Source organism: Penicillium brevicompactum (genome assembly GCF_028827555.1).
Source record: "Penicillium brevicompactum strain IBT 35665 chromosome Unknown utg000006l_segment0_segment0, whole genome shotgun sequence".
NCBI lineage: Eukaryota > Fungi > Ascomycota > Eurotiomycetes > Eurotiales > Aspergillaceae > Penicillium > Penicillium brevicompactum.
In genome coordinates, this window is record NW_026623209.1 from 4,203,442 (window position 1) to 4,226,305 (window position 22,864).

At 51.2% G+C, this 22,864-nt stretch overlaps 6 protein-coding genes across 6 annotated transcripts; 4 read left to right on the forward strand and 2 right to left on the reverse strand.

The window, feature by feature from the left end:
- Nucleotides 1-131: 131 nt before the first annotated feature.
- Nucleotides 132-2,522, reverse strand: N7506_009801 (SWAP/Surp domain-containing protein; the record flags this gene model as incomplete). The annotated part of the gene is made up of 1 exon (XM_056959094.1): nt 132-2,522. One exon carries the CDS (start codon nt 2,520-2,522, stop codon nt 132-134), a length of 2,391 nt encoding a protein of 796 aa, XP_056808484.1.
- Nucleotides 2,523-3,033: 511 nt separating this feature from the next.
- Nucleotides 3,034-4,193, forward strand: N7506_009802 (uncharacterized protein; the record flags this gene model as incomplete). Its single annotated transcript, XM_056959095.1, has 2 exons — nt 3,034-3,143; nt 3,194-4,193. 2 exons carry the CDS (start codon nt 3,034-3,036, stop codon nt 4,191-4,193), a joined length of 1,110 nt encoding a protein of 369 aa, XP_056808485.1.
- A 2,091-nt stretch (nt 4,194-6,284) lies between these two features.
- N7506_009803 (uncharacterized protein) lies at nt 6,285-8,366 on the forward strand (the record flags this gene model as incomplete). The annotated part of the gene is made up of 1 exon (XM_056959096.1): nt 6,285-8,366. The coding sequence occupies one exon, from the start codon at nt 6,285-6,287 to the stop codon at nt 8,364-8,366; it is 2,082 nt and encodes a 693-aa protein (XP_056808486.1).
- A 1,534-nt stretch (nt 8,367-9,900) lies between these two features.
- On the forward strand, nt 9,901-16,974 carry N7506_009804 (CCR4-NOT core subunit CDC39; the record flags this gene model as incomplete). The annotated part of the gene is made up of 5 exons (XM_056959097.1): nt 9,901-10,024; nt 10,096-10,556; nt 10,608-10,932; nt 10,981-16,856; nt 16,909-16,974. The coding sequence occupies 5 exons, from the start codon at nt 9,901-9,903 to the stop codon at nt 16,972-16,974; spliced, it is 6,852 nt and encodes a 2,283-aa protein (XP_056808487.1).
- A 666-nt stretch (nt 16,975-17,640) lies between these two features.
- On the forward strand, nt 17,641-21,494 carry N7506_009805 (Survival protein SurE-like phosphatase/nucleotidase; the record flags this gene model as incomplete). The annotated part of the gene is made up of 7 exons (XM_056959098.1): nt 17,641-17,703; nt 17,750-17,934; nt 17,992-18,444; nt 18,499-18,835; nt 19,053-19,957; nt 20,004-20,063; nt 20,228-21,494. The coding sequence occupies 7 exons, from the start codon at nt 17,641-17,643 to the stop codon at nt 21,492-21,494; spliced, it is 3,270 nt and encodes a 1,089-aa protein (XP_056808488.1).
- A 116-nt stretch (nt 21,495-21,610) lies between these two features.
- Nucleotides 21,611-22,813, reverse strand: N7506_009806 (DUF453 domain protein; the record flags this gene model as incomplete). The annotated part of the gene is made up of 1 exon (XM_056959099.1): nt 21,611-22,813. The coding sequence occupies one exon, from the start codon at nt 22,811-22,813 to the stop codon at nt 21,611-21,613; it is 1,203 nt and encodes a 400-aa protein (XP_056808489.1).
- Between the last annotated feature and the right edge of the window lie 51 nt (nt 22,814-22,864).

Consider the following 22,864-nt stretch of genomic DNA (forward strand, 5'->3'; position numbering starts at 1 on the left):
ACAAGTCTTTACTTAGGATGAAATGAAGTTACAGTCAATGGGTACAATTGTGTCTGGAATCAATGGATGATTGGATTATTCGTTGTCATTCGTTATCTTGGAACATACTCTTTACAATTACAGACCTATTTTCATTCCGATTCAGAGGCGAACATGTCCTCAGCTTTGGGCCGAGGTCGACGTCGTCGGGTTTCTGGCACCTGCTGCCCAGCTGGTCTTTCAGGTTTGTCGGATGATGAATCAGGTTGTTGAGTTGATTCAGGTTGGGTATCTTGCTGGGGCGGCAGCTGCGCCTTGTCGATGGGCTTTCCTTCGTCCATCTCCATCTCATGATCACTGTCAGCCATTGGGATGCCATCAATGTCACTCATGGATTCGTCCTCTGCGAAATTGGGCTGAGCGTCCGAATATTTGACACTTCCAGGGCGAGAGGGTTCAGACTGCCCAGCGGACGCCTCTTCATCAACGGTCTTCCATCGGCTCTTGCTCTTGGCAAAGGCCGCGGCAGACTTCTCTGCTTCGGCCTTCTCTTGTTCAAGAAGCGTCTCAGCCTCGGTGAGTGGTGGCTTTTCGAGCACTTTGGTGAAATGCTCCTGGTTCGCTTGGGTAAAGCAATTCATCCCCTCCCACCGGTTAAGAAGCCACCCAACACTATCCTTCCACTTTTGAGCTTTCATCCGTCCCCAATTGAGATCTTTGTCGAGACGACCGAGGTGCTCGAAAACCTCTTTTGCACGGAGTGCGTTTTCAAACAGATGACGGTATCGCCAGGAATGGCGCACACCGCTGTTACTTGCGGCACAAAGGATATCATGAACAACGTAGAGGGCGACTATCTTAGCACCGGATGGATCAAACGCCTTTTTGGAGGCGAGATGATCATTGTCCTCGACAGTCGCGTCGGGCGCTTCTTTGGACGAGGCGGCATTCTGTACCGTTTCACGGTTCGGATTGGCACTAGTGTACACCAATGGACGGAGGATATTGTAAACAATCAGTTGCACGATTTCATCCGCCCCACGTTCAACGTGATCCATTGCAAATGCTGTGAGACGTGCAATATCGCCGCGCCGGAGTGTCGCTTGGTGAGTCGGGAGTCGTGCTAGGAGGTGAACCAATTTGGCCTTCTTCAGAGCACCTAAGAAGCCAGTGCCATTGCTGTGTGCATCAGCCCCTTCTGGAGGCGCCCCGCCACGGTTGCGTCGTTCATCTTCCACGTCCGAGTTTTCTTCGTCAGAGGAGTTGTAGTCTTCATGATCAACAAATTCTTCAAGCCGAGTGACAAATTCGAACTTAAGTTCGTTCTCTGGGGGTAGCCACAGTGGACCATCCTCGAATATCCTGGCTGGCTGGCGGGCCTTCTGCCTGTCATTATCGGGGTTTGTGATGATTTGCCACAATTTCCAGCGGTAATAGACTCCCCCAGTTGATCGGGCGTCATAAAGCCAGGCCCACTTTTCGGCTTGTTGAATTTCAGGTCGGCTCATCAACAGTGCCTCGAACTCCGGACCGTGGTTTAACAGATGCTCGAGTGTCATATGGATCATTCTCACTTGGTTGATGCTTGATGGCACTTTCACCTGAACTACGTAAGTGGGACCAGTTGCACCAGCATTGGGTGCATAAGAGGAGGGAGGCGCGAAGCCTCCATGATGTAGACCCGGTGGGGGAGCGCGACCCATACCTCCACCGGTATTGGGCTGAACGAGCTTTGCGCCAAAGGGAAGAGAAGGGGTGGATGAAAGACCCGCGGGCAAAGGCGTGTTTGAAGAGATGGCGGCAGAAGAAAGATACCGAGCGAGATTGAGATAGTAGCCAAAACCGATGTACTTGTTTTGGAGGGTGCTCACGGTGGAGTCGATATCTGAGGCGGCTGTATCACTTGCGAGGATCACAATCGCGGCCGACGACCGTCTCTGGGTCGGGCTCTGCATAGGTGGGGTTACAATCTTCACGTCCTCAACTTTCAAGACGGTGGGTATCCAAGCCTTGATGGCCGCTGGAGATGTCCCAGGAGGTAGCGACGCGAGGTACAAAGTGGGCCTAGCCGCTGCCCGTTCCGCCTCCTCCGCCGCCCTGTCGGCGCTAGAGTCCCCGAATGCTGAGTTTGACCCAGAAGACATGTTGGCGTTGTCGGGTCTTGGCTGATCGCGATGCGAAGCGGGGAAGAAACCGTCGTGGGGACGTTTGCGGGAAAGTGAGGGAGGAGGCGGGCCTAACGTGCCTGGTCCACTAGTACGTGCTGTAGAGGAACCTGAGAAGTGCCGTTTGGAAGGCGCTCCAAACCCACCACCCCTGCCACCTTGTGTATTCAATCGTCCAGCAGAGGACGACGGTCCAGCTGGAGCCTCATCATCAAATGATTTCACAAAGTCCTCCAGTGCTGCGGCATTTTCAGCTTGTTCTCGAATGCGCTTTGCCTCTGCTTCAGCCTTTTGCTTCTCGAATAGTGATTTCTTGGGAAGCGCCGATAGCTTCGCAGAAACATCTGGGAAGCTTTTCCCCTTGGAATCGTCAGACATGGTGGGTCACTGCTGCGACCGCAGCACAGGTGGCTATTCTCAAGCAGATTCAAGGGAGTGATATTCCAAAGCAGCGAAAGTGTGAGTCGGGTAAGGAGTTGACAACCTTGGAAGAGAAGTGTTATGAACCTCAGCTCTATCATCGGATGAATTGCCGGGTGATCAGGGCGGTGAAAGGGGCGGTAGGCCGGTGTATCTTTATCCCGATGCCGAAGCTTCTCTTAGCGTCATTTTGTGGACTGAGCACTTACACCGCCCTATGTGGCCGCCCTACGCCCCCATAGTAAATTGGAACCATCAAAGCTGTACCCTTCTCCATTACGTAGTGTAAAGATTTGGCTGAAGTGTTGATCGTATATGACTGAAAGATTGCTTGGTTTTATTCCGAAGTTACCTTGGAATCTCTAGCCATCCAACAGTCGAATCGAGTTGCTCCGGACTACTACCCACACTCGTCCAACTGTCAACATAACTCAAGCTTTGAAGTTCTGCATTCCTTCCATAAGCCAGCATGGCTACAGCGTTACAAGACCTTTTACGGTTTCTGTCTCAAGATGCTAAGATTCCATTAGCCCTGGCTATGGGGAAAGTGTTGGAGCTGCAGAAGGCCCTCCTAACCAAGTAAGCCATACCCAGAGTAACCTCATACATGACTGACTGTTGCGTTGTAGCGCAGAGCAGATATCGAAAACAGACATTGAAACTCTGAAGGAAATTTTCAAAGATGACAAACTAGCGAAGCAAGTGCTCAATGCCGCGAAGCGGGTCTCGAAGAAAAGACCAGCTTCATCTGATGCCGAGTCACCTGTTCAAAAGAAATCCAGAACCCCCAAGCCTCCGGGCAAGGATCTCACTCCATCAGAATTTGAATCTGCGCTGAGTCTACCCGTGACCTCCGCCGGGGAGGAAGATCTAAAAGGCACCGTGCTCTTCACCAATCGTGCGCCTCTGGTACTAGCTTTCGCTGTCTGTGTATTGAGATATACTATGCCCGAACAGCCACTTTCCAGTCGCCTCAGTCTTGCCCAAGCCGTTGTCTCATCCAACAGTCGGACCAAGGCTGCTCACTTGGGGATTGAGGATGGACGTCCTGCGGAAGAAGAGGGCTGGGGAGAGGGCCATCCGACAGTCAAGGTTCTCGGTCGTGAGATCCATGTTCTCAAACGCTGGGACTATGATCCGAAGGAGGGAGCACCATCAACTGACACTCAATCGGAACAAGTGGCTGAGGCTGCTCATGGTAAAGGTAATCAAATGCCTCCTTTATGGGGCGTCGATTTGGAAACAATCCGGGGCAAAGAAACCAAAAGCAAGACGCATGATGGGCAACAGAAATCCAGCAATGATCTTCCCATATTTAGACCGGAGTCCGCACGGTCTTATTTGCTGAAAGCATTCGCAAAGCCACCCGAAGAAGACAAACCGCTTTCAAAGAAGAAAGCCGCGGCTGCCCGTGAAGAGGAGAAGGATGAATGCCTGGCTCGTCTCCTTCATGCGGTTGATTTAGTCTGTCAATCCTGGATTCCGAAGCTGGAACAGGTCGAACTTGACAGACGTGCTTGGTCTTGGTACATTCGTGTGAGGCCTGACGTTCAACAGGGTGCACACGGCTGGGGTGAGAAAGGACAAGTCAAGTTGTCTGATATTCTTGCTCTTCGGCGAGGCATCTGATAAAAAGGCTTCCAAGGCTCTTCAGAAGTGATAATCCGGGAACCAAATGGCCAGAAAACATGCATGATACACGTTCTTAATATAGATAGCCCTTCAGTATCAAAGTGGGGCCTGGTCCTCTGAATCATGCCATTGAGTCATTGATTCTTTCCTCTGGCCTTTACCACAGCCTCGACTGCCCAGATGTGGCTCCGATACCAGGCCCACCTGCAAGCACGATATCTTTCCCTAAAGGTACAGATGAGGTACATTATGCATAAGTCATGTGATATGGTGAGATTACCCACATTCCCAATTAGGAAAGAATTCGATATCAAACGCAAGACTAGAGTTTCTTTTCAGCGTGTAAAGCAAAGGGAAAAAGCGTGGGAGTAAACGACATATTGGAAGCAGGTAGCAAGAATGGTGTGTTAGTCGTCATCTCCAGTACATTTCATCAAACATGCATGAGATAATACTACGTTGACACCACTAGACGGTCCAATGGTCCAAGGTTTTGCCCGAAAATTGGACTCGAGTGAGGTGAGTTGCTTTCTTCGGGTCGCAGCGCCCATCAGTTCCTCAGATGACCGCTGCTCTCTTTGCCTCCCCCATACCCCACGATAGAGTTGGATCTACATCGGATCATCGCCTTTGCTCCACAGTTAGAAGCCATTGGCGAACGAGGGTGTGGACCATCGTCAACGTTCGATGAAATTCAGCAATCGATTACAAGATGGTTTTTTGCACGTTTATGCTCGAAAATCGAAAGAAAAGAAGTGTTGAGAGCAGTTGATATTGTCATAGTGTATGATGTGGTCACATTTGGTGTCTTACGAGGCTACATCAGTGTGGTAAGACAGAAGGAGCTTTGGAATGTCTCAGATTCAGGATTGGAATGATCAGAGCATCCAAGATGACAAAAATAAGTATGTGATAGGTGATGTACTGTGTTTACCATCGGGTGTATCCTTTGCCAGCCCTGGAGGTGCTTAGGTGGCAGATCAGCATGGCATGATGACTCTCTTTACAGAGCATTGGTGCCAATTTTTGAGACGCAGCCAATGAAATTGGGGCCTGTTCCCATTGTTTCCCGGAGCATCTACTGTACCAAGTGAGAGTGAGTAGGAGGTACTGCTAGTCGCAACTCATGATGCTGTTTCGCAAAGACATTGGTGGTCGGAGTTTCTACCAGAAGGACATTTGAAGTTTCTCTCTGTATCGATGGATCTTCTCATGTTGGGACAGCCTTGGCCCTGGAAATACGGAGTTTCAGGGCCACCGATCTATCACAGTCCAGCCCTGTGTCGATGGACCCCGTTACGCAACCCCCGCGTTCAGACGGAATCCAGACCTGAAAGAACAGCAACCCCCTCTGACGATCGAGAAAGGGTTGAGAACAGATCAAGGAACCCGAACCCAGAGCCAGACCATGGACATTATGCCCCATTGAAAAACTAAAAACGCAGACAGGTTCCTGCAAAATCAGTCACGGAGAGTAGCCGAAGGACCATAAAACCAGAAATGCTGTATATCAGCCCCGGTTTAGCCGAGCTCGGAATTCAAACAATGGAAGTCGTTAAGGTTTCCAAAATAATAATTTCAAACAAGGCCGACCCCAGTGGGTTTAGCATGAGTTCTGTAGCAGAAAATAGCAAGACAATAGTTCCAAGTGAAGGTGGCGAAGCCCCCAGGTCCACTGCGGCAAAGGTCTAGTCGCAGTAGCGTGCAATTGTACTCCAGTGAGAAAGATATGAAAAGACCCTAACTTGGGTGAATAAATAAATAAAAACAAAAAGTAGAAGGGAAACAAATTAAAACAGAAGAAAACCAGTATAGAAATTGTAAAACAAACGAAAAAGCCAAGAATTCGAGTTGGTCCGAGTTTTTCTCGAATTCGGCTCCCAAAGATCCGTCACACTAAGGTCTCAAACTCTCCCCTTCCCAGTTTCCCCCTCCCCAACTATCTCACCCAACGCCATCACATCCACGCTCAAAACGATTCCAGAATTCTCGTCGCTATCGCCTCTCGTCTTTGCCCCCAATTTTCACCCAGCGAACGGATTGAACGAACGACGAGGTGGCCCGACAGGGCTGCCAAACCGATAGGATATGTCGGGCCGTTTCTCATCAGAGCACTCTCGCTCTGCTTCACGATCATCGCAGACACGACTATCCCAGAGTGATTCCATGCATCGCCAGTCCGGTCGCAACTCCCGCGTTTCAAACCCCAACGTGTTCGCCGATGAGTACTCGTTAGAGCCCATAGACGCCGACCGCATCGAACGCCCTCACAGTCCCTCTTCCATCGCCTCCTCCGCCACACTACGTGAACACATCCCGAAAACCGTTAGTACCGCAACAACTGAGAACGAAAATCCATTTGGGGATGACGCCCGGGTCTCATTCGATGAGCCTCATCGATCAAGTCTGCCCCAAAAGGGGCTAGGGTTCTCCAATAATCGAAACTCGACCACCTCTCTCAACTCCACCCCTTCAATGATTCAGCGAAATCAAAGCGTCTCTTCCCGTTTCTCGATTCCCCGTGCCCTCAGCCCTTACACCGGAGCCACCGGACCCAGCCATCCTTATGGTATGTATCCACAAGTGGGCGTCAGCCGGTCGCCTAGTGTAGGAAGCACATCGACAATACGTCCAGTCGAGCGTCCGATCGAAGATTCCACTGGTCCTCAACACCCCTACGCGATGTACTCGCAGAACGTGGTGGAGGAAGGAATGGATGATGATATCATCCCGGTCGGGTTCCCTGGTCACAACCCACCGTATCAACCGCCCGCTGGCCGCCAGGATGATGATGTGGGTGATATCATTGGACCAGATGGTCACACAGAGCCACTGCCCCCTTATTCACGATACCCAACCGGCGTCATCCCTAAGCCCCCAGGGGCCGAGGCCGAGACAATGGCCGATCTCAACACACCCCCAGAAGAACATCGTCTCAATAATGAAAGCCCAAGAGCCCTTCCTGTATCAGAAACGTCATCAAGGGCGTTGGTACCTGAACAATCTGCTGGTGGAAATGAAGATCACAACGGGGAGGAAAGGGCCGCTGCGACCACGGGCATTATGGCCTTCGAAGAAAAGCTCAAACGCAAGGGGAAGCAAACCGCCTGTTGCGGTCTCCCCGTGTGGACACTGGTCCTCATCGCTACAGTGATGCTCATTGGAGGGTGTATTGGAGGTGTCATCGGTGGTGTCCTGGGAACCAAGCGAGCGGCCGAAGCTGCCAAGGAAGACCAAGAAGCTCAAAAGTCACACGGTCCGCCAATTGTGACGGTGACTGCCTCTGCTCAAATGGATGCCTCTATGATCTCTACGCCCACTAATATCAAATCCATCCCCACTGGCAGCTATATGCTTCCTGCCAATTACCAGAACGGCTCGGGGCTTTGCGTGGACGAGTCGGATTATGGAAAGCCTTGGAAATGTCAGCAAACACCAAGTGAATTTGAGATTTTTGTCGGCGAGTCACGAGGCCAGCACTCAATCGTCTTCGATTACGGTGGTCCAACACCGACTTTCACATATGGTGCTCAAGCGCCTTACTGGTCCTCCTCGCCTACACAGGCACTCAGCATGGCCGTTGATACCACCGATCTTGGCATGGGCCCTGCTTTGTTCTTCATCTCCCCCTTCGACAAATTGGTCATCGTTCCAGAGAACGATATCACTGGTAGTACTATCACGAAGCGCGGGTGGGTTGAAGATGGATGGGCACAAGCAGAGGCTTATAAGAACTTCAAGCAAACTGCCTCAGTCGGCGACAAGCCATGGTTCTGCTGGTGGAACAACACGATGATGGAATTCTTCATGTACGTCAATCAGTCGACCTCGGCGTCATCCAGTACCACCGCATCTGTCGACAGCAACATGGCGGCAAGCACAGCCGGCGTTCAAGCCAACTCCAAACGCGACTCCATCGCCGACTACCCTCGCCGGATCAAGATAGAAGAGCGCCGTGACGATCCCAGGCGTGAATCGCCTTATTGTCAACAAATGATGATCCGTAAAGACGGCGGCTTAGCGCTTCTTTCTGGCAACCTCATCAACATCAAGGAGAATGAGCCCACACCCACAACCACTTACACCAATTACAACGGCGGTACCGCTCAGACATACACTGCACAGGCATCCTACGCCAGCGCATGCTTCTGCCAGTCTCTGACAGACTAGTCGGACCACCTGATCCGAAACCAAATCATTTTATTCATTGTGGTCCCTCTTGGTGCGGACCTTGGCGTTGGCGTTGGATCGGCCGTGGAACTGGCCTCAGCTCATGTGCACATGATCGTCTTCCTTCTTGACTGTGTGATTTTACTCCTCCCCGCAAGTTACTGACCTTGTGGGATGCTTCTCTTCTCGCATTATCCGTGACAATGCTTCCATTTTCCCTCTTCCCTTTTTGTTTTTTTCTTTTTGGCCAACTACCATTGCGGTATGATATGATTCTCATTTTGTGCGAGTTTTCTGACATCTTTTCTGGGTAACATTCGGTCTATCTCTTCATGTTCTTACTGATTTTGACTCTGGCGCTCATTGGATTGGTATGGCTCAGGTATTGCGATATGTCTGATTATATATTGTTATCGTTGGTGTTTTCCTGGGATTCCGGGTCCACTTGAACTTCATCTTGTCTTGGCATTTGATAGATATCTATCAGTTTACTATATTGCAAGATATTTGACACACTTGAGTTCGTTCCAAACCTTTGAAGTTATCTAGACCTAGAAGTCTAGGATACATTGTGTTGCCGGGAACGATATATGACGTAGCGGAGGGGGGCTCGGATCGAGATAACTGGGAACGGCTGAGTATCACTGGCCAATGCCTCAAACACAATCTTGGATTGTGTATACCTTGGGTAGTAGGTACCTATGGCATCACATTGCTAAGGTTGGACATCGGACCCTATCTAGCAAGACAACCTTGGAATCGAGAGACACCATCCAGAGATCCATCAATGCCCAGGTGTCTATGTTGGGAGTCTGAAGGCTACTAAAGTATACATCACCGACTCTGAAAAAAAAAAAAAAAAAAAAAAAAAAACAACCTCAAATTGCCCCTGGAGGATACTGTGTATGCTGAGTAGCCACAGATGGTGTATACGCGAAATTTAATTGAAAACTAGCTCTTATAGATGGTACCTTTGGACAGTCTTCACGTCGACCGTGGACCCCAACTGTGAGGGAGGGGGTTGTGACCGCCTACCAAACGGGTCAGCAGTCGGATCACGTGCCCGGTACTTGTATATCACGACCACGTGATCTCAAAGCGACGTGCAGGAGATTCAATAAACGAATAAAGTAGATCGAACAATTGACAAGTAAATATTTATAGAGATTGTCAGCAAGTTCATACATGTAATTGGTTACCAACCCCCTGGGCCCTTGAATCGGCTCAAGGCAGGTCTTATACACTCTGAACCCTCTCGATTGGGAGCTCTCCCACTCGACACCTGAGGCGCTTCACACTGCCGCCAACTCGCACCTTGCACCCCATTCCTCCTGCAACCTCTCTCTCCATCGTTCCCCATCCATTCCTCTCCCACAATCTCATCTTCTTTCCCCTATACCCTCCCACTATCGATATCGCATGATCTCGCCCACAATTTACTGATCTGCTTTTTTTCGATTTCCCCCGTTTATTGCGCTTGTGACTCTTAAAAATCTGTCCTTGGACCTCCAGATCAAATGATCGCGTCTCCTAGATGACCTTCCCTCCCCCTCACCCTACCGCCCAATCGTCGATTGCTTCTGGCACCGATAAATCTTCTTCGACCAGGGCCGATATTGGTGCTTGGGGTCGGTCTGTGTCGCAGTCCGGCGCACGTCGTGGGTTGACTCCACTCGCGACCAATCTATCCTCCGCCGCTCCCCCACGAACACCCGGGGCTTGGACGCAGGCCCGGGGGCCTCTACATCGTCCTCCTTCTCGGCCGTTCTGAGCTCTGCTCGCGGTCTTTCCGGCGGTAGTCCGAAACCCACATCTTCGCCATTCACCTCATTGCAATCTGGCTCGCAACAGCACGCATCCACTCTCTCATCTCCCAAATTTAGAGCTCACACCCCTTCCATAGGGTCCCATTTGGCATCCGCCGCAGGCTCCGCTTCAGGTGGAGGAGGTATTGGGGGAGGTGGTGGTGGGCCGGGATCATCCAGAGGCGTCTTCTCGCCTCTTTCGTCCGGAACAACCGTGAATTCTCCCACAGGTTTCGCATCCGACAAGTCGGGCTCTACAGCTGCCCATTCGAGCCAATCGTCGCTCACCAAAATCTCCATCGCACAAGTGTTCCTCTTGCTGGATTCTATCACTGAGAAAGAGGGCAAAGAAAAGTGGGAAACAAAGGCTGCTCAGATACATAAGGTGAGTGGTAGTGGTGGGTTTGTTTCTCCGAATTGAAGCTGACAATAGCAGCTTGTGACATCCAACGGTATGGAGGTCTTTTCCAAGTACTTTCGTCGTCTTTTGACGGGCAACGCACCGCAAATCTTCCCGGGCGTGAACAAGTCTGTTGAAAATGCAGGCAATTATCCTCTCCTCATCCAGGAGCTACAAAAAGTGGCAATCGATATGGAACAGTCTCAGAAAATCGCCGAAACAGTTGATACCTCTGAGGGAGATATCTTCCGCGACTTTGACCTTTCCACCTTCCTGGATCACTTCCGGCTCGATCCTCTCATGAAAGTGTCGCTTGCTCTAGCATTTAAGCTCACAAGCAAGTCTGACCTTCGCGCCAAAGGTATGTTCTTTTCTCTGGCCTCATTTGAGCGCTAATTAATTCAATCAGCCGATGCCATTCTCTCCAACTCTGTTGCACCTTTCCTCCAAAGCCTGGCCAGTCCAACCGAAATCACCAAGGACTACCATAATACCTTCCTGGGAATGACCATCGAACGATTCATCCTTTACCCTCCCCGCAATTTCACCGACGACGTCAAGGCAAAGCTTGTATACGCAGCGAATCTGCGTTACCAAAAGCTTGGTTTGGATATGCCATTCGAAGTCTCCTCCGCCCTACAGATGTTCAATTTTGTCAACCCTCAATACGGTCTTGTACGACAACTCCATTCGAAGGGAGCCCGCGCGACCGCAAACACCGAAACAATAAGCGAGTTGATCAATGTGGATCCAAAGTATTGGAGTGAGGAGCACCTCGCCAGCGGTCTTCTGTTCATGGTACTGTCGCAATATTGGGAACAATTCTCGATGGAGACCTTCTTGGCTGCGTATGCCGATAAACCAATTAATTGGTCGCTGGTTTTCCGGCACTTCGATCGCGAGGGCCTTCGAGTGGACCCAAAACAATTCGCCAAGCTGTACAGTGTTCTCTCTGCCTTGTCGTCCGAAGGGCCGTCTCTGGATGTCCAGAAGCTTTGGGGCGGTGACTGGGAACATCGGGATACGCAGATGTCTTTCTTGACAGCGTTTGTGGCTTCTCGTATCGACGCATCTCAAATTCCCAACCTCCGCGCAACATTCCCTGCCGACTTTTTCCAGGATGCACCTGATATTGTGAAATTGCAGGGTGAACGTGCAGCAAAGTCCCCTCTACGGTCCATGGATGCTATGAAAGCCATCTTTGACCTTGCCTTGTTCTCTCAAGCTTCATGGGCTGCCACTGAAAGCCAGCTTCTTATCAAGGCTGTTGTTCAATTCGATCTTCCAGTGTTCCTGTGCTCTGCCCTGGCCATTCCCCAGCCATGGTCTAGTGTTCAGCAGAGCTTTGTGCTGCGAACATTCATTGTGTTCATCTCGAAGCAAGAAGACGGATACCAACTTGCTCTTCATGGAGCCTGGCGACAAGATCGACAGTGGGTTGCAGAGCAGCTCTTCACCACATTCACACAGGACCCCACCTCCACTGCTGTGATTTACGAGCATGCCGCTGCATACGGCTGGCTTGAGTATCTCCTTGGATTCACCAACGGACTTGCTCTCGATCTTGCATGCTACTCTCATCGCAAGGGCCAGTTTGACCTCGAGCAGTGGGTTCGAAATGCTGCTCAGAAGGGCGCTATTGACATGGGAAGTCTGCTTTCCAAGTTCCTCAGGATCAAGGCCGAGGATGAACTACACGTTCAGAGAAAGGAGCAGTCTGCCCATCAAATGGTGAGCCTTGCAGTGAAGACTGTCTATACCCTGTTGTCTGTTCTTGAGGAATATGTTGGCGATCGCGAGAATCTCACTCCCGTTCAACGCATCTGCATCCAGACTTACCCCCGTCTCATCAACTATGGTGAAGGCTTTGATGATATTATCGACATCAACGGCGAGAGCGGTAACACTTTGCCTGATTCCATTGACAAGCAAATGCAAGAGCTATTCGGCAAGATGTATCACGAGGAACTCTCACTTCGAGAGATGTTGGAGTTGATGCGCAAGTACAAGTCCTCACGCGACCCTACGGAGCAAGATCTCTTCGCCTGCATGGTGCACGGCCTAATTGACGAGTATCATTGCTACCATGAGTACCCGCTCGAGGCCTTGACCAAGACCGCAGTCATGTTCGGCGGAATTATCAACTTCCGTCTTGTTGACGGCATTACACTGAAGGTCGGTCTCGGTATGATCCTCGAGGCTGTCCGTGAACACGAGCCCCATGACCCAATGTATAAGTTCGGTGTCGAAGCCATTGAACAATTAATCAACCGTCTCTCAGAGTGGGCTGGCTTCTGCCACCTACTCTTCCAAATCCCTTCCCTGCAAGGCACACCTATCTACCAGAAGGCAGAGGAAGTGCTCCGCGAGCAAGGAAACCAAGTTGGTGAAGCCGAGGCTGGGCCTTTCGATGGAATGACTGCCGCACCACTCACCAACGGAAACACCGTGGACTCTCCAGTCACCGATGGCTCTGTGCGCAAGTTCCGTGCCGTTCATCTCGACCCTCCCCTCCGATCTGAGATTTACGAAGACCCGGATGAAGATATCCAGGATAAGATTCTTTTCGTACTGAACAATGTTTCGGAGCAGAACATTGACGAGAAACTCGAAGATTTGCGCGAGGTGTTGCGTGACCAACACCACCAGTGGTTCGCGGCTTACTTGGTAGAGGAGCGTGCCAAGCTGCAGCCCAACTTCCAGCAGCTTTACCTTGATCTTCTGGGTCGCATTGATGACAAGATTCTATGGGCCGAGGTTTTGCGGGAGACATACGTCAGCGTTGCCAAGATCATCAACTCGGAAAGCACATTAAGTTCATCCACTGATCGTGGTCATCTTAAGAACCTTGGTGCTTGGCTTGGCTCATTGACCATTGCAAAGGATAAGCCCATCAAGCACAAGAACATCTACTTCAAGGGCCTACTTCTCGAGGGCTATGACACCCAGCGCCTCATGGTCACCATCCCCTTCACCTGCAAAGTTCTTGTGCAAGCCACCAAGTCTACGGTGTTCAAGCCTCCTAACCCCTGGTTGATGGATATTTTGTGCCTTCTCTTGGAACTGTACCATTTCGCCGAGTTGAAGCTGAATCTTAAGTTCGAAATCGAGGTCCTTTGCAAGGACCTTGATCTTGATCACAAGACCATCGAGCCGGCCATCGTCATTCGTGACCGTGCTGCTCATGTCGAAGATCCAATGCCTGCTGCCAATCCCCCAGAGGGACTTGTTGAACCATTCGAGGATCTCGCTCTCAACCCTATCAACCAGGGTATCCGCAACGAGCGACTTTCTCCTGCTGCTATCATGTCAACTCTGCCCAGTCTTGACAAGATCCTTGTACTACCTTCTTCAGCGAGTAGCATGGTTGACCCAACCATCCTCAAGCAAATCGTTCACACTGCAGTGGAACGGGCTATTGCTGAGATTATCACCCCCGTGGTTGAGCGTTCCGTCACAATTGCCTCAATCTCCACCGTCCAGCTTGTCTCCAAGGACTTTGCCATGGAGCCCGACGAGGAACGTGTGCGCCATGCTGCGGGCATCATGGTCCGCCAGCTCGCCGGTAGCCTGGCACTGGTCACCTGCAAAGAGCCTCTTAAGGTTAGCATGACCAACTACATCAGAATGATCCAGCAAGACTACTCCGAGCAGCCAATGCCCGAAGGTTTGATTCTGATGTGTGTCAACGACAATCTCGATGCCGCCTGTGGTATTGTTGAAAAGGCCGCAGAGGAGAAGTCTCTTCCAGAGATTGAGAAGGTTATTGAGCCCCAGCTGGAGGCTCGTCGCCGTCATCAAGCCAGTCGTTCGACTGACCCCTTCATTGATCCTTCAATGAACCGCTGGGGACTGTTCATTCCAGAGCCATACAGACAAGCGCCTGGTGGTCTCAACAAGGAACAGCTCGCAATCTACGAAGAATTCGCCCGTCAATCGCGTGGCCCGGCGCCCTCTACTGATGCATCTGCCGGCCGTCAACTTCCCGATGTTCTTGGAGAATCATACCCCGCCATCCCCAATCTCTCTACCCCAGCTGAACAACCAGCTGTTCCTCACAGAACGCCGCAGCTGCAACCCGCTGTCTCTCAACTCGCACCCGCGCACACCAATGGCTTCCTTGATGCCCAAAGCCCACGGGAACGAGTGGAAAGCTTCGTCTCCGACATCCAGCAGTCCGCTCGTAACGCTCCTGAAGAGCATGTGAAGGATCTCGGCAGAGACAGCCCGGTCTTGCAAGAATACAACCAGGCATTGCGGGCCATCATTCAGTCCGCAAACCCTGAGGAGCTGGCACGACTGACCTCATTGAAGGTCTGCACCCTTCTTTACTCTCAGTCACATGGATCTCTTGAAATTGAAGTTCTGGTGCACCTTCTCGCCAAATTGTGTGACATGTCGTCACTTATTGCTCGTTACACATGGGCACTTCTCTCAGACGTTGATGATGAACACATGTTTAACGTGCCGGTCACCGTTGCTCTCATTGACGCTGGTCTACTCGACATTCGTCGGGTTGACATGAACATCACTCGCCTGATCATGCAAAGGAACGTGTCCGCCCTCGAGCTGCTCGATAACTTGATGGACCGAGTTCTGTTCAACGAGGAACCTTCTGCTCTTCGGTCTGACTTCTCTGGTAGCTTGGAAGCTATGAGCCAATGGCTGGCAGAAGATGCAACCGTTGTCCCTGGTGTTGACATTGTGCGCAAGCTGCGCGATTCTGGCATCCCAGAGGTCGTCAACTCCCTCCTCGACGACCAAGCCAGATCCAAGCGTGACCAGATGGAGTACATCTTCAGCGAGTGGATTGGTATCTACAAGGCCCCAGGTGCTACTGATCGCACCTTCCACTCTTTCCTACAGGATCTTCATAGCCGCCAGGTTATGAATAGCCAGGAGGACTCTGCGTTGTTCTTCCGTCTCAGCATCGACATCTCAGTTGCCATGTTTGAGCATGAAGCCCAGAACCCCAACGGTCCCAACATCGATGAGGCTTTCCTCTACATTGATGCCCTCGCCAAGCTCGTCATTCTTCTCGTCCGCTTCCAAGGCGAAACCCCTGGCGCTGTCAGAGCCAACAAGGCCACCTACTTTAACTCCATCCTCTCTCTTCTGGTTTTGGTTCTCAACCACCACCAAGTCATGAGAGGAGAAGCGTTCAATCAACGTGTCTTCTTCCGTCTGTTCTCCAGCATCCTCTGCGAGTACTCTATGAACGGATTGCAGCACACTGAGCAGCACCAAGGCATGATCTTTGCCCTTGCCAACAAGTTCCTGTCATTCCAACCCCTTTACGTTCCCGGGTTTGTCTATGGCTGGCTTTGCTTGGTTTCTCACCGGGTATTCATGTCAGACATGTTGAATATGCCTGACCGCGCTGGATGGGCACCTTACTGCGAGATCATGCAGGCACTCCTGTCCTACATGGGCGAGCAGCTCAAGGCTGGCAACATTACATACGTCGCCAAGGACCTTTACAAGGGCGTTCTCCGCATCCTGTTGATTCTGCATCACGACTTCCCCGAGTTCGTTGCCGAGAACCATTTCCAGTTCTGCAATGTCATACCGGCTCATTGCGCTCAGCTCCGCAACCTTGTTCTCAGCGCTTATCCCTCTTCGTTCCAGAAGCTCCCCGACCCCTTCCGCGAGGGATTGAAGGTTGAGCGCATCGAAGAGATGAGGGAAATTCCCAAGATCGCTGGTGATGTCGCCGCACCGCTTCAGGTTGCCAACATCAAGGACGTCGTTGATGATGTGCTTAAGAACGAAAGCATTTCCGAGTCTGCCATTCAGCAGCTTTGTGATGCCATCCTCAACCCTGAGCCCAAGGAGACCGGACTTTTCTTTGCCCCGGTCGAAGTTGATGTTGTGTTGCTTAATGCTCTTGTGCTGTACATTGGACAACAAGCTGCATTGGAGCACGCTTCAAAGAGCAACACCCGCAGCGCCTTTGAGAACTCGACCCACGCTGCGCTCCTGGATAAGCTTGCCCAGGTGCTGCGACCCGAGTCTCGCTACTATCTGCTGAGTGCGATGGCCAACCAGCTCCGCTACCCCAACAGCCATACCTACTTCTTCAGCTTCACTATCCTCCGTTTGTTCGGCGTGGAATACAATGAGTCCGACGACTCTGATGTTCGCCAACAAATCATCCGCGTGCTGTTGGAGCGATTGATTGTTCATCGCCCGCACCCATGGGGTCTTATTATCACCCTGCAAGAACTGCTTCAGAACCAGAGCTATTCTTTCTTCCGCCTTCCCTTCATCCAGGCGGCCCCCGAGGTAAGCATGCCTCTCACCATCTCCCACCTACTTGCGTTAACCCCACTATCAGATCGGTCGTCTCTTTGATGCCCTTCTCCAGCACATCCAACAGCAGAGCCCTCGGCCCATTGCCTAAGCTCTAGCTCCCCTCATCTCTCCTCAAGATTATTCGATTATTCTACGGTAACCCGGGTGGTACAGGAGTCCTTCGCATGTACTTTTCACGGGGTTTTCTGCAAACTTGCTTTTCTTCTTTTATTTTTTATTTCAGTCTCACGTTCCGGCAGGGTGCCGTGGAGATGGCATGCATATTTATTTCTTACGATCTTCGCATGACTTGAGGTTCCATGATATTCTTTTGTTCTTTTCGCGTCTCATGCCCGTGACCTGTAATGATAAGATTGTAAAAGCTGGAGTTGACGGTCTTCTCATTTTGCATGGGGGCAATGCTAATTATTCTTTTCCTTTTACAAGGCAATTCTCTGTAAATACATGTGGCTATCTTAGAGACAGTTGGAATGAATCATGGAAGTATCCCGTTCAAGCTGCCATTCGCAAAACAATCCATGGATGAAGTCATCATGTTGTTCCAATGGACCTAGAAGAAAGAACCAAAGTGCATTTTAACAATTTGACGCAGTTAACAATTACTGTTCTGATCATAATTAAAGACTTGGGTGTTTATACAAAGCCACGACCTTGACAGGCTAAATAGTCTACTCTGCTCAGCCGAGGCAGAGTGATATCAGCGATAAGAGTGCAACACGCAGACCGCACCTCCCTACGGAGTACCACACCTGCAATGGCCGACTCCGATTTCGACGGATCAGAATATGATGGCCCATCATTTCAAAATACCATAAAGGTGTGTTCCTCGCCTGTTGCTAATAGTCACAACTAACAGAAGACAGGACGCGATCCTCGCGCCATTCCGCGCGCTGGTCTCCAAGTCCGCCCTACGGCTCTACCTCAACACCCTGCTATTTATGGGCGCAGCATCTCTCTTAATCGGAATCTCAGCCATTGCCTACGGAATCTTTTATTTCAAATTCATTCCCACGGTTGGGCTTCAGCGAGAGGTCCATCTACAGTTCGGGTAAGGCCGTCATGATTCCACACCCCGCCAAATCACCGAAACTGACGCCATCACCAGCAATGGCCACCCATGGGGTACAGCACATTTCGACTCTGAGTTTGTCTCTAACCAACCGTACGATGTCTCCGTGACGCTCGAGGTCCCGCGCACCCCTTCGAACATCGATACCGGCAACTTCATGCTCGACCTCACCCTGTTCGCCTCGCGTCCTGCGTCCCTCGTCCTTCCTGGCCCTACCAACACGCCGATATCGCAAGCCCGCCGCCCTGCGATCCTGACCTATGCTTCGCCGATGGTGGACATTGCTCGGCGAGCGGCGCGCATGCCGCTTTATGTTGTAGGGTGGCGCCGGGAGTCGGAGAAATTGGAGGTCCCGATGATGGAGGAGCTTGAGTTTGCTAAGGGTGCGCGGAATTTACCGCAGAGTCTGCGACTCGAGATTCAGAGTGAATCCAAGATGCAAATCTACATGGCTCGTGTCGAGTTTCGCGCTAGACTGACGGGGCTTAGGTATGACTTGAGGGGAAGATTGAGGGTGTTGGAAGTGACTAATTTTTTGAATAGGTGGCTTATGTACCGATGGAAGATTACTTCCTTTGTGGTATTCAGTTCGCTCTTTTGGTCTGTTTCTTTGCTTTCTGCTAGCTTGACGTGGTTGGTGTTGACATGGGTTCTTGGGGCTGCGCCCAAGACTGAGGTCAAGGAAGAATCGGACCGTCTTGTTAAGGACGAACCGGTTACTGAGGAGGATAGTGATAGCTCGGACGAGTCTGTTAAGAAGGAGGAGCCCGAGAGTAGACTGCTTCATAGTTTACCAATGGAGGGTGAAACGGTGGGTTCTGGAAGGGAAAGTGCAGAGGCTCGAGGGGTGCAGAGACGGCGGAGTCATGCTAAAATGGAGGTGACAGAGTAGCCAAATATGATATTTCCATAGTGAAGAAGTAAAGATGTCTAATGGAAGATGTGACGATGTGGATCATTTCAGGCTCTGATTGCGACAATCTTGATAAAGCGGGGGGAACTTTCTTCCCCTCCATTCTTCACCACATCAACTTCCAATGCATATCCTAGTCAGTCCCTCGAGAACTATCTTGACTACTCCGCTAATTGCTGCATAGGTCACTAACGACGACGGTCCTCCGTCAAACCAATCGTCACCGTACGTGCATTCGCTCGTCAAATCACTTCAATCTGCCGGTCATACGGTCTCGGTCATTCTCCCGCACCAGCAACGATCATGGATTGGTAAAGCGCACATCGTAGGCGCATCAGTGAAACCAACCTACTTCCGGCCCGGTACACTTCACCAAGAAGACGGCACAACACACCAGCTGCCTCGGGGAAGCAACGGCGACGACAGCGAAGGCGACGAGTGGGTCCTGATCGACTCAACCCCTGCAAGCTGCGTCCAGATCGGCCTATATCATTATTTCCAAGAGCGAGGCCCCATCGATGTCGTGGTCTCCGGCCCGAACTATGGGCGCAACTCAACCGCTTTATTCGCGCTGTCCAGTGGAACCATTGGCGCCGCCATGGAGGGTGCTTGCTGTGGTCAGCGCTCAATTGCACTTTCATACGCTTTCAGCTCGCGCAATCATGACCCCGTCATCATCGCCGAAGCCTCCGGCCACTCGGTCAAGCTGATTGAGTATCTTTGCGCGAACTGGGCGGACGACGTGGATCTCTATAGTGTCAATGTTCCTCTGGAGCCGGGCGTGAGCGAGAATAAGGTTTTATATACCAATATGCTGGAGAACAAATGGACTGGCAGCTGTTTCCAGGCTGTGGAGCCCAGGTCTGCAGATGATCCTGACCTGCAGGAACAACAAGTGCGCGACCAGGGTGAAATCGAGGGCAAGAAACCCGATCCCAGTGTCGGTCTTAGTAGCGCGGGCTCCGCGCGCGGATCTCGTCTTCAACACAAGCATTTCAAGTGGGCGCCAAGCTTCCAGGATGTTTACCGCAGTGTGGAAGAAAGCCAGCCTGGCAATGACGGCTGGACTGTCAAGGAGCAAATGACCAGGTGAGTTCGATGCTGTTTCAAGGGAAGCTCTTACTGACGTCCACAGTGTTACGCCCCTCAAGGCCAACTTTAAGCCTACGCCCGGCATTTCGGGTGAAATCAAGCTGTGAGTGGACATATGCGTTGTGGTGGCATGGGTATGGAGGGTTATACCGATACACATGTTGCATGCACTCTAGATATCTGATTTAGCAGATCGTTATTTGATCCCCCGCCCCTTTTTTGATTTTCGAGTACATGGCACAGTTCTGATAGATGGAGATCCTGTAGATCGGATAATCAACCCTCGCTATACTCCATTGTCGACTGCGATGATACCTACGTTCAGCAGATGGTCCAGCGCGCATTGGACCGTCGCCTGGGAAATGCCTCCACGACAATTTCTTCCGTCTCTGACTTGCCGAACTCCTCTGCGCCCCTCTTCCAATACAGGGAATACGAACGCATCGACTTCGAACACGGCATGTTCGAATCCTCCACCTCACTCTTGAACGCATATGTTATCCGCAAAGCATTGATTCGCAAGCACTATCTCTCAAACACGGTGGCTGGCTGGCTTTCCAAGAACCCGGACAGCGTCCTGCGCCACCATTTCAAACCCGCCTTCGACTTCGAGCTCGACTACGCCGAATTCCTCGACGATGCCCTGTTGGAGGCATACGAACTGAACGACAGCTTAGCCAAGAACGAGGAGCGCCCAGACTCGGAAAAAGAATGGTGGATCCTCAAGCCCGGCATGAGTGATCGAGGCCAAGGAATCCGCATCTTCAACAGCGAAGACCAGCTGCGCGAGATCTTTGAGGAATGGGAAGTCGACTCAGACGAAGAAGAAGCTTCTGACGCAGAAGAGGATGAGAATGCACCACCCAACACTGGAGTTGTCACCTCACAGCTCCGCCATTTCCTCGTCCAGCCTTATATCGATCCTCCTCTGCTCCTCCCATCATCCTCCAACCGCAAGTTCCACATCCGCACCTACGTTCTTGCGTCGGGTTCCCTGCAGGTTTATGTTTTCAAGGAGATGCTTGCTCTCTTCGCCGCGAAGGCATACTGCGCTCCACATGAAGAAGAAGATGACGTCGCTGATCTTGCTCGTCATCTCACCAACACTTGCTTCCAAGAGGGCGGCAGCTCAAATGAAGGCAGTGTGCGTCGTTTCTGGGATCTGGACGAACATGTCCCCGGCCTCTCCGACGATTGGAAGGAGAAGATCTTTGAGCAGATCTGCTCTGTAACGGGTGAAGTGTTTGAGGCAGCGGCGCGTGGCATGATGGTTCACTTCCAAACTCTGCCGAACGCCTTTGAGCTGTTTGGTGTTGATTTCCTCGTCGATAGCAATGGGTCTGCTTGGCTTCTGGAGCTGAATGCATTCCCTGATTTCGCGCAGACCGGTGAGGACCTGAAAGAGGTCGTGGTTGGAAGGTTGTTCGAGGAGATGGTAGATGTTGCCGTGAAGCCCTTCTTTGGGCTTGGTGAGGGATCTGGCAAAGGTGATCTGAAGTTGGTGGCTGATATTGACTTGGGAAGAAAGGCTTAGACAAAAACTTGACTCAACCACCACTTGATGATGTACCAAAAAAACACAAATAAAAGTTCTGAAGATTACATTTTACATGCGCTTTGTTCTTTATATACAAGGAGCAGACATCCTGCTCATTCATCGTTCTTCCAGAAAATGCGCCCCTCAAACAGACGACGCGCAGTCCGGAAGACAGTAGCAGAAGCCAAAGCCCCATCAGCTTCGAAATTAGCGCCGACCATGAGATTCCCACTAGCATGCCCAATTGTAATTCCAGCACTATCAACTTGATCCTTGCTCACAACGCCCGAAACTATACTACCGGACACACGAGCAGCAGCAGCAAGTGCCAAAGCAACAGTAATGGGAACAGCCTTATGCGGCTGTCCCACAGAAAGCGCACGAGCAAGAAGATCAACATTATCAGGCGTCTGCTTCTGCTCAACATTTCGCGCATCACTCGAAGGCGCAGCCACCACACAGATCTTAGGCACACTCCCGGGCACCTTCTCCAGCTCATCCGCAATACCCATCTTAACACCGGCCTGACGACGAATAGAATTCAGCCGAGACAGCAGATCAGGATGAGCGGTGATTTCATCAGGTGTCAAGTTTCCTTCGATGCCAAGATCAGAAGCCCGAACAAAGACGCACGGATTCCCGACATCGATACAAGTGGCTTTGACTCCATCGAAGGTATCCGTCACTTCACCAGTAGGCAATAGTTTCCCGGTAACCGAGCCGGCAGGGTTGATAAAGTCCAATTGAACGCGGGCGGCAGTGCCAGCAACACCATCGATAGCGAAGTCACCACTAGAAGCAGCTTCGCCATCAATAACAGGGAAAGAGGCATGAATGATTTTGCCAGTGTTGGTATTGTGAATGCGAACAGATGCGGAGTCAGTTCCGTCTGCTGAGAATAGCTTTGTATCGAAGGCGAAGGGGCCCACGGCAGAACTCATGTTCCCACAGTTGCTGGAGTAGTCGACATCTGTGTTCTTGATTCCGAGTGAGACAAAGGTGTAGTCGACATCGGCATCCTTGTGTGTTGATGGGCCTACTATGCAGACCTTGGATAGGCTGGATAGCCCGCCTCCCATACCGTCGAGTTGTCGGCCATAAGGGTCTGGACTGCCAATAACATTGCGGAAAATGGATGCCCAGTCTTTTCTGTCTTTGGGTAGGTCGTTTTCATTGAAGAAGACGGCTCGAGAGGTGCCGCCGCGGTAGTATGCTGCTGGTAGGGAGTTCTGTTTGGTTTGGAGAGATCGTCGGCTACATAAGTTGGTCTGGCTCAGTGTGGACCTGGGTAGACGCGACAGCGATTGTTTGAACATGGCGAGTTTATGTTTGGGGAATGTTTGAAGTCCAGGTAACTGACTATGATC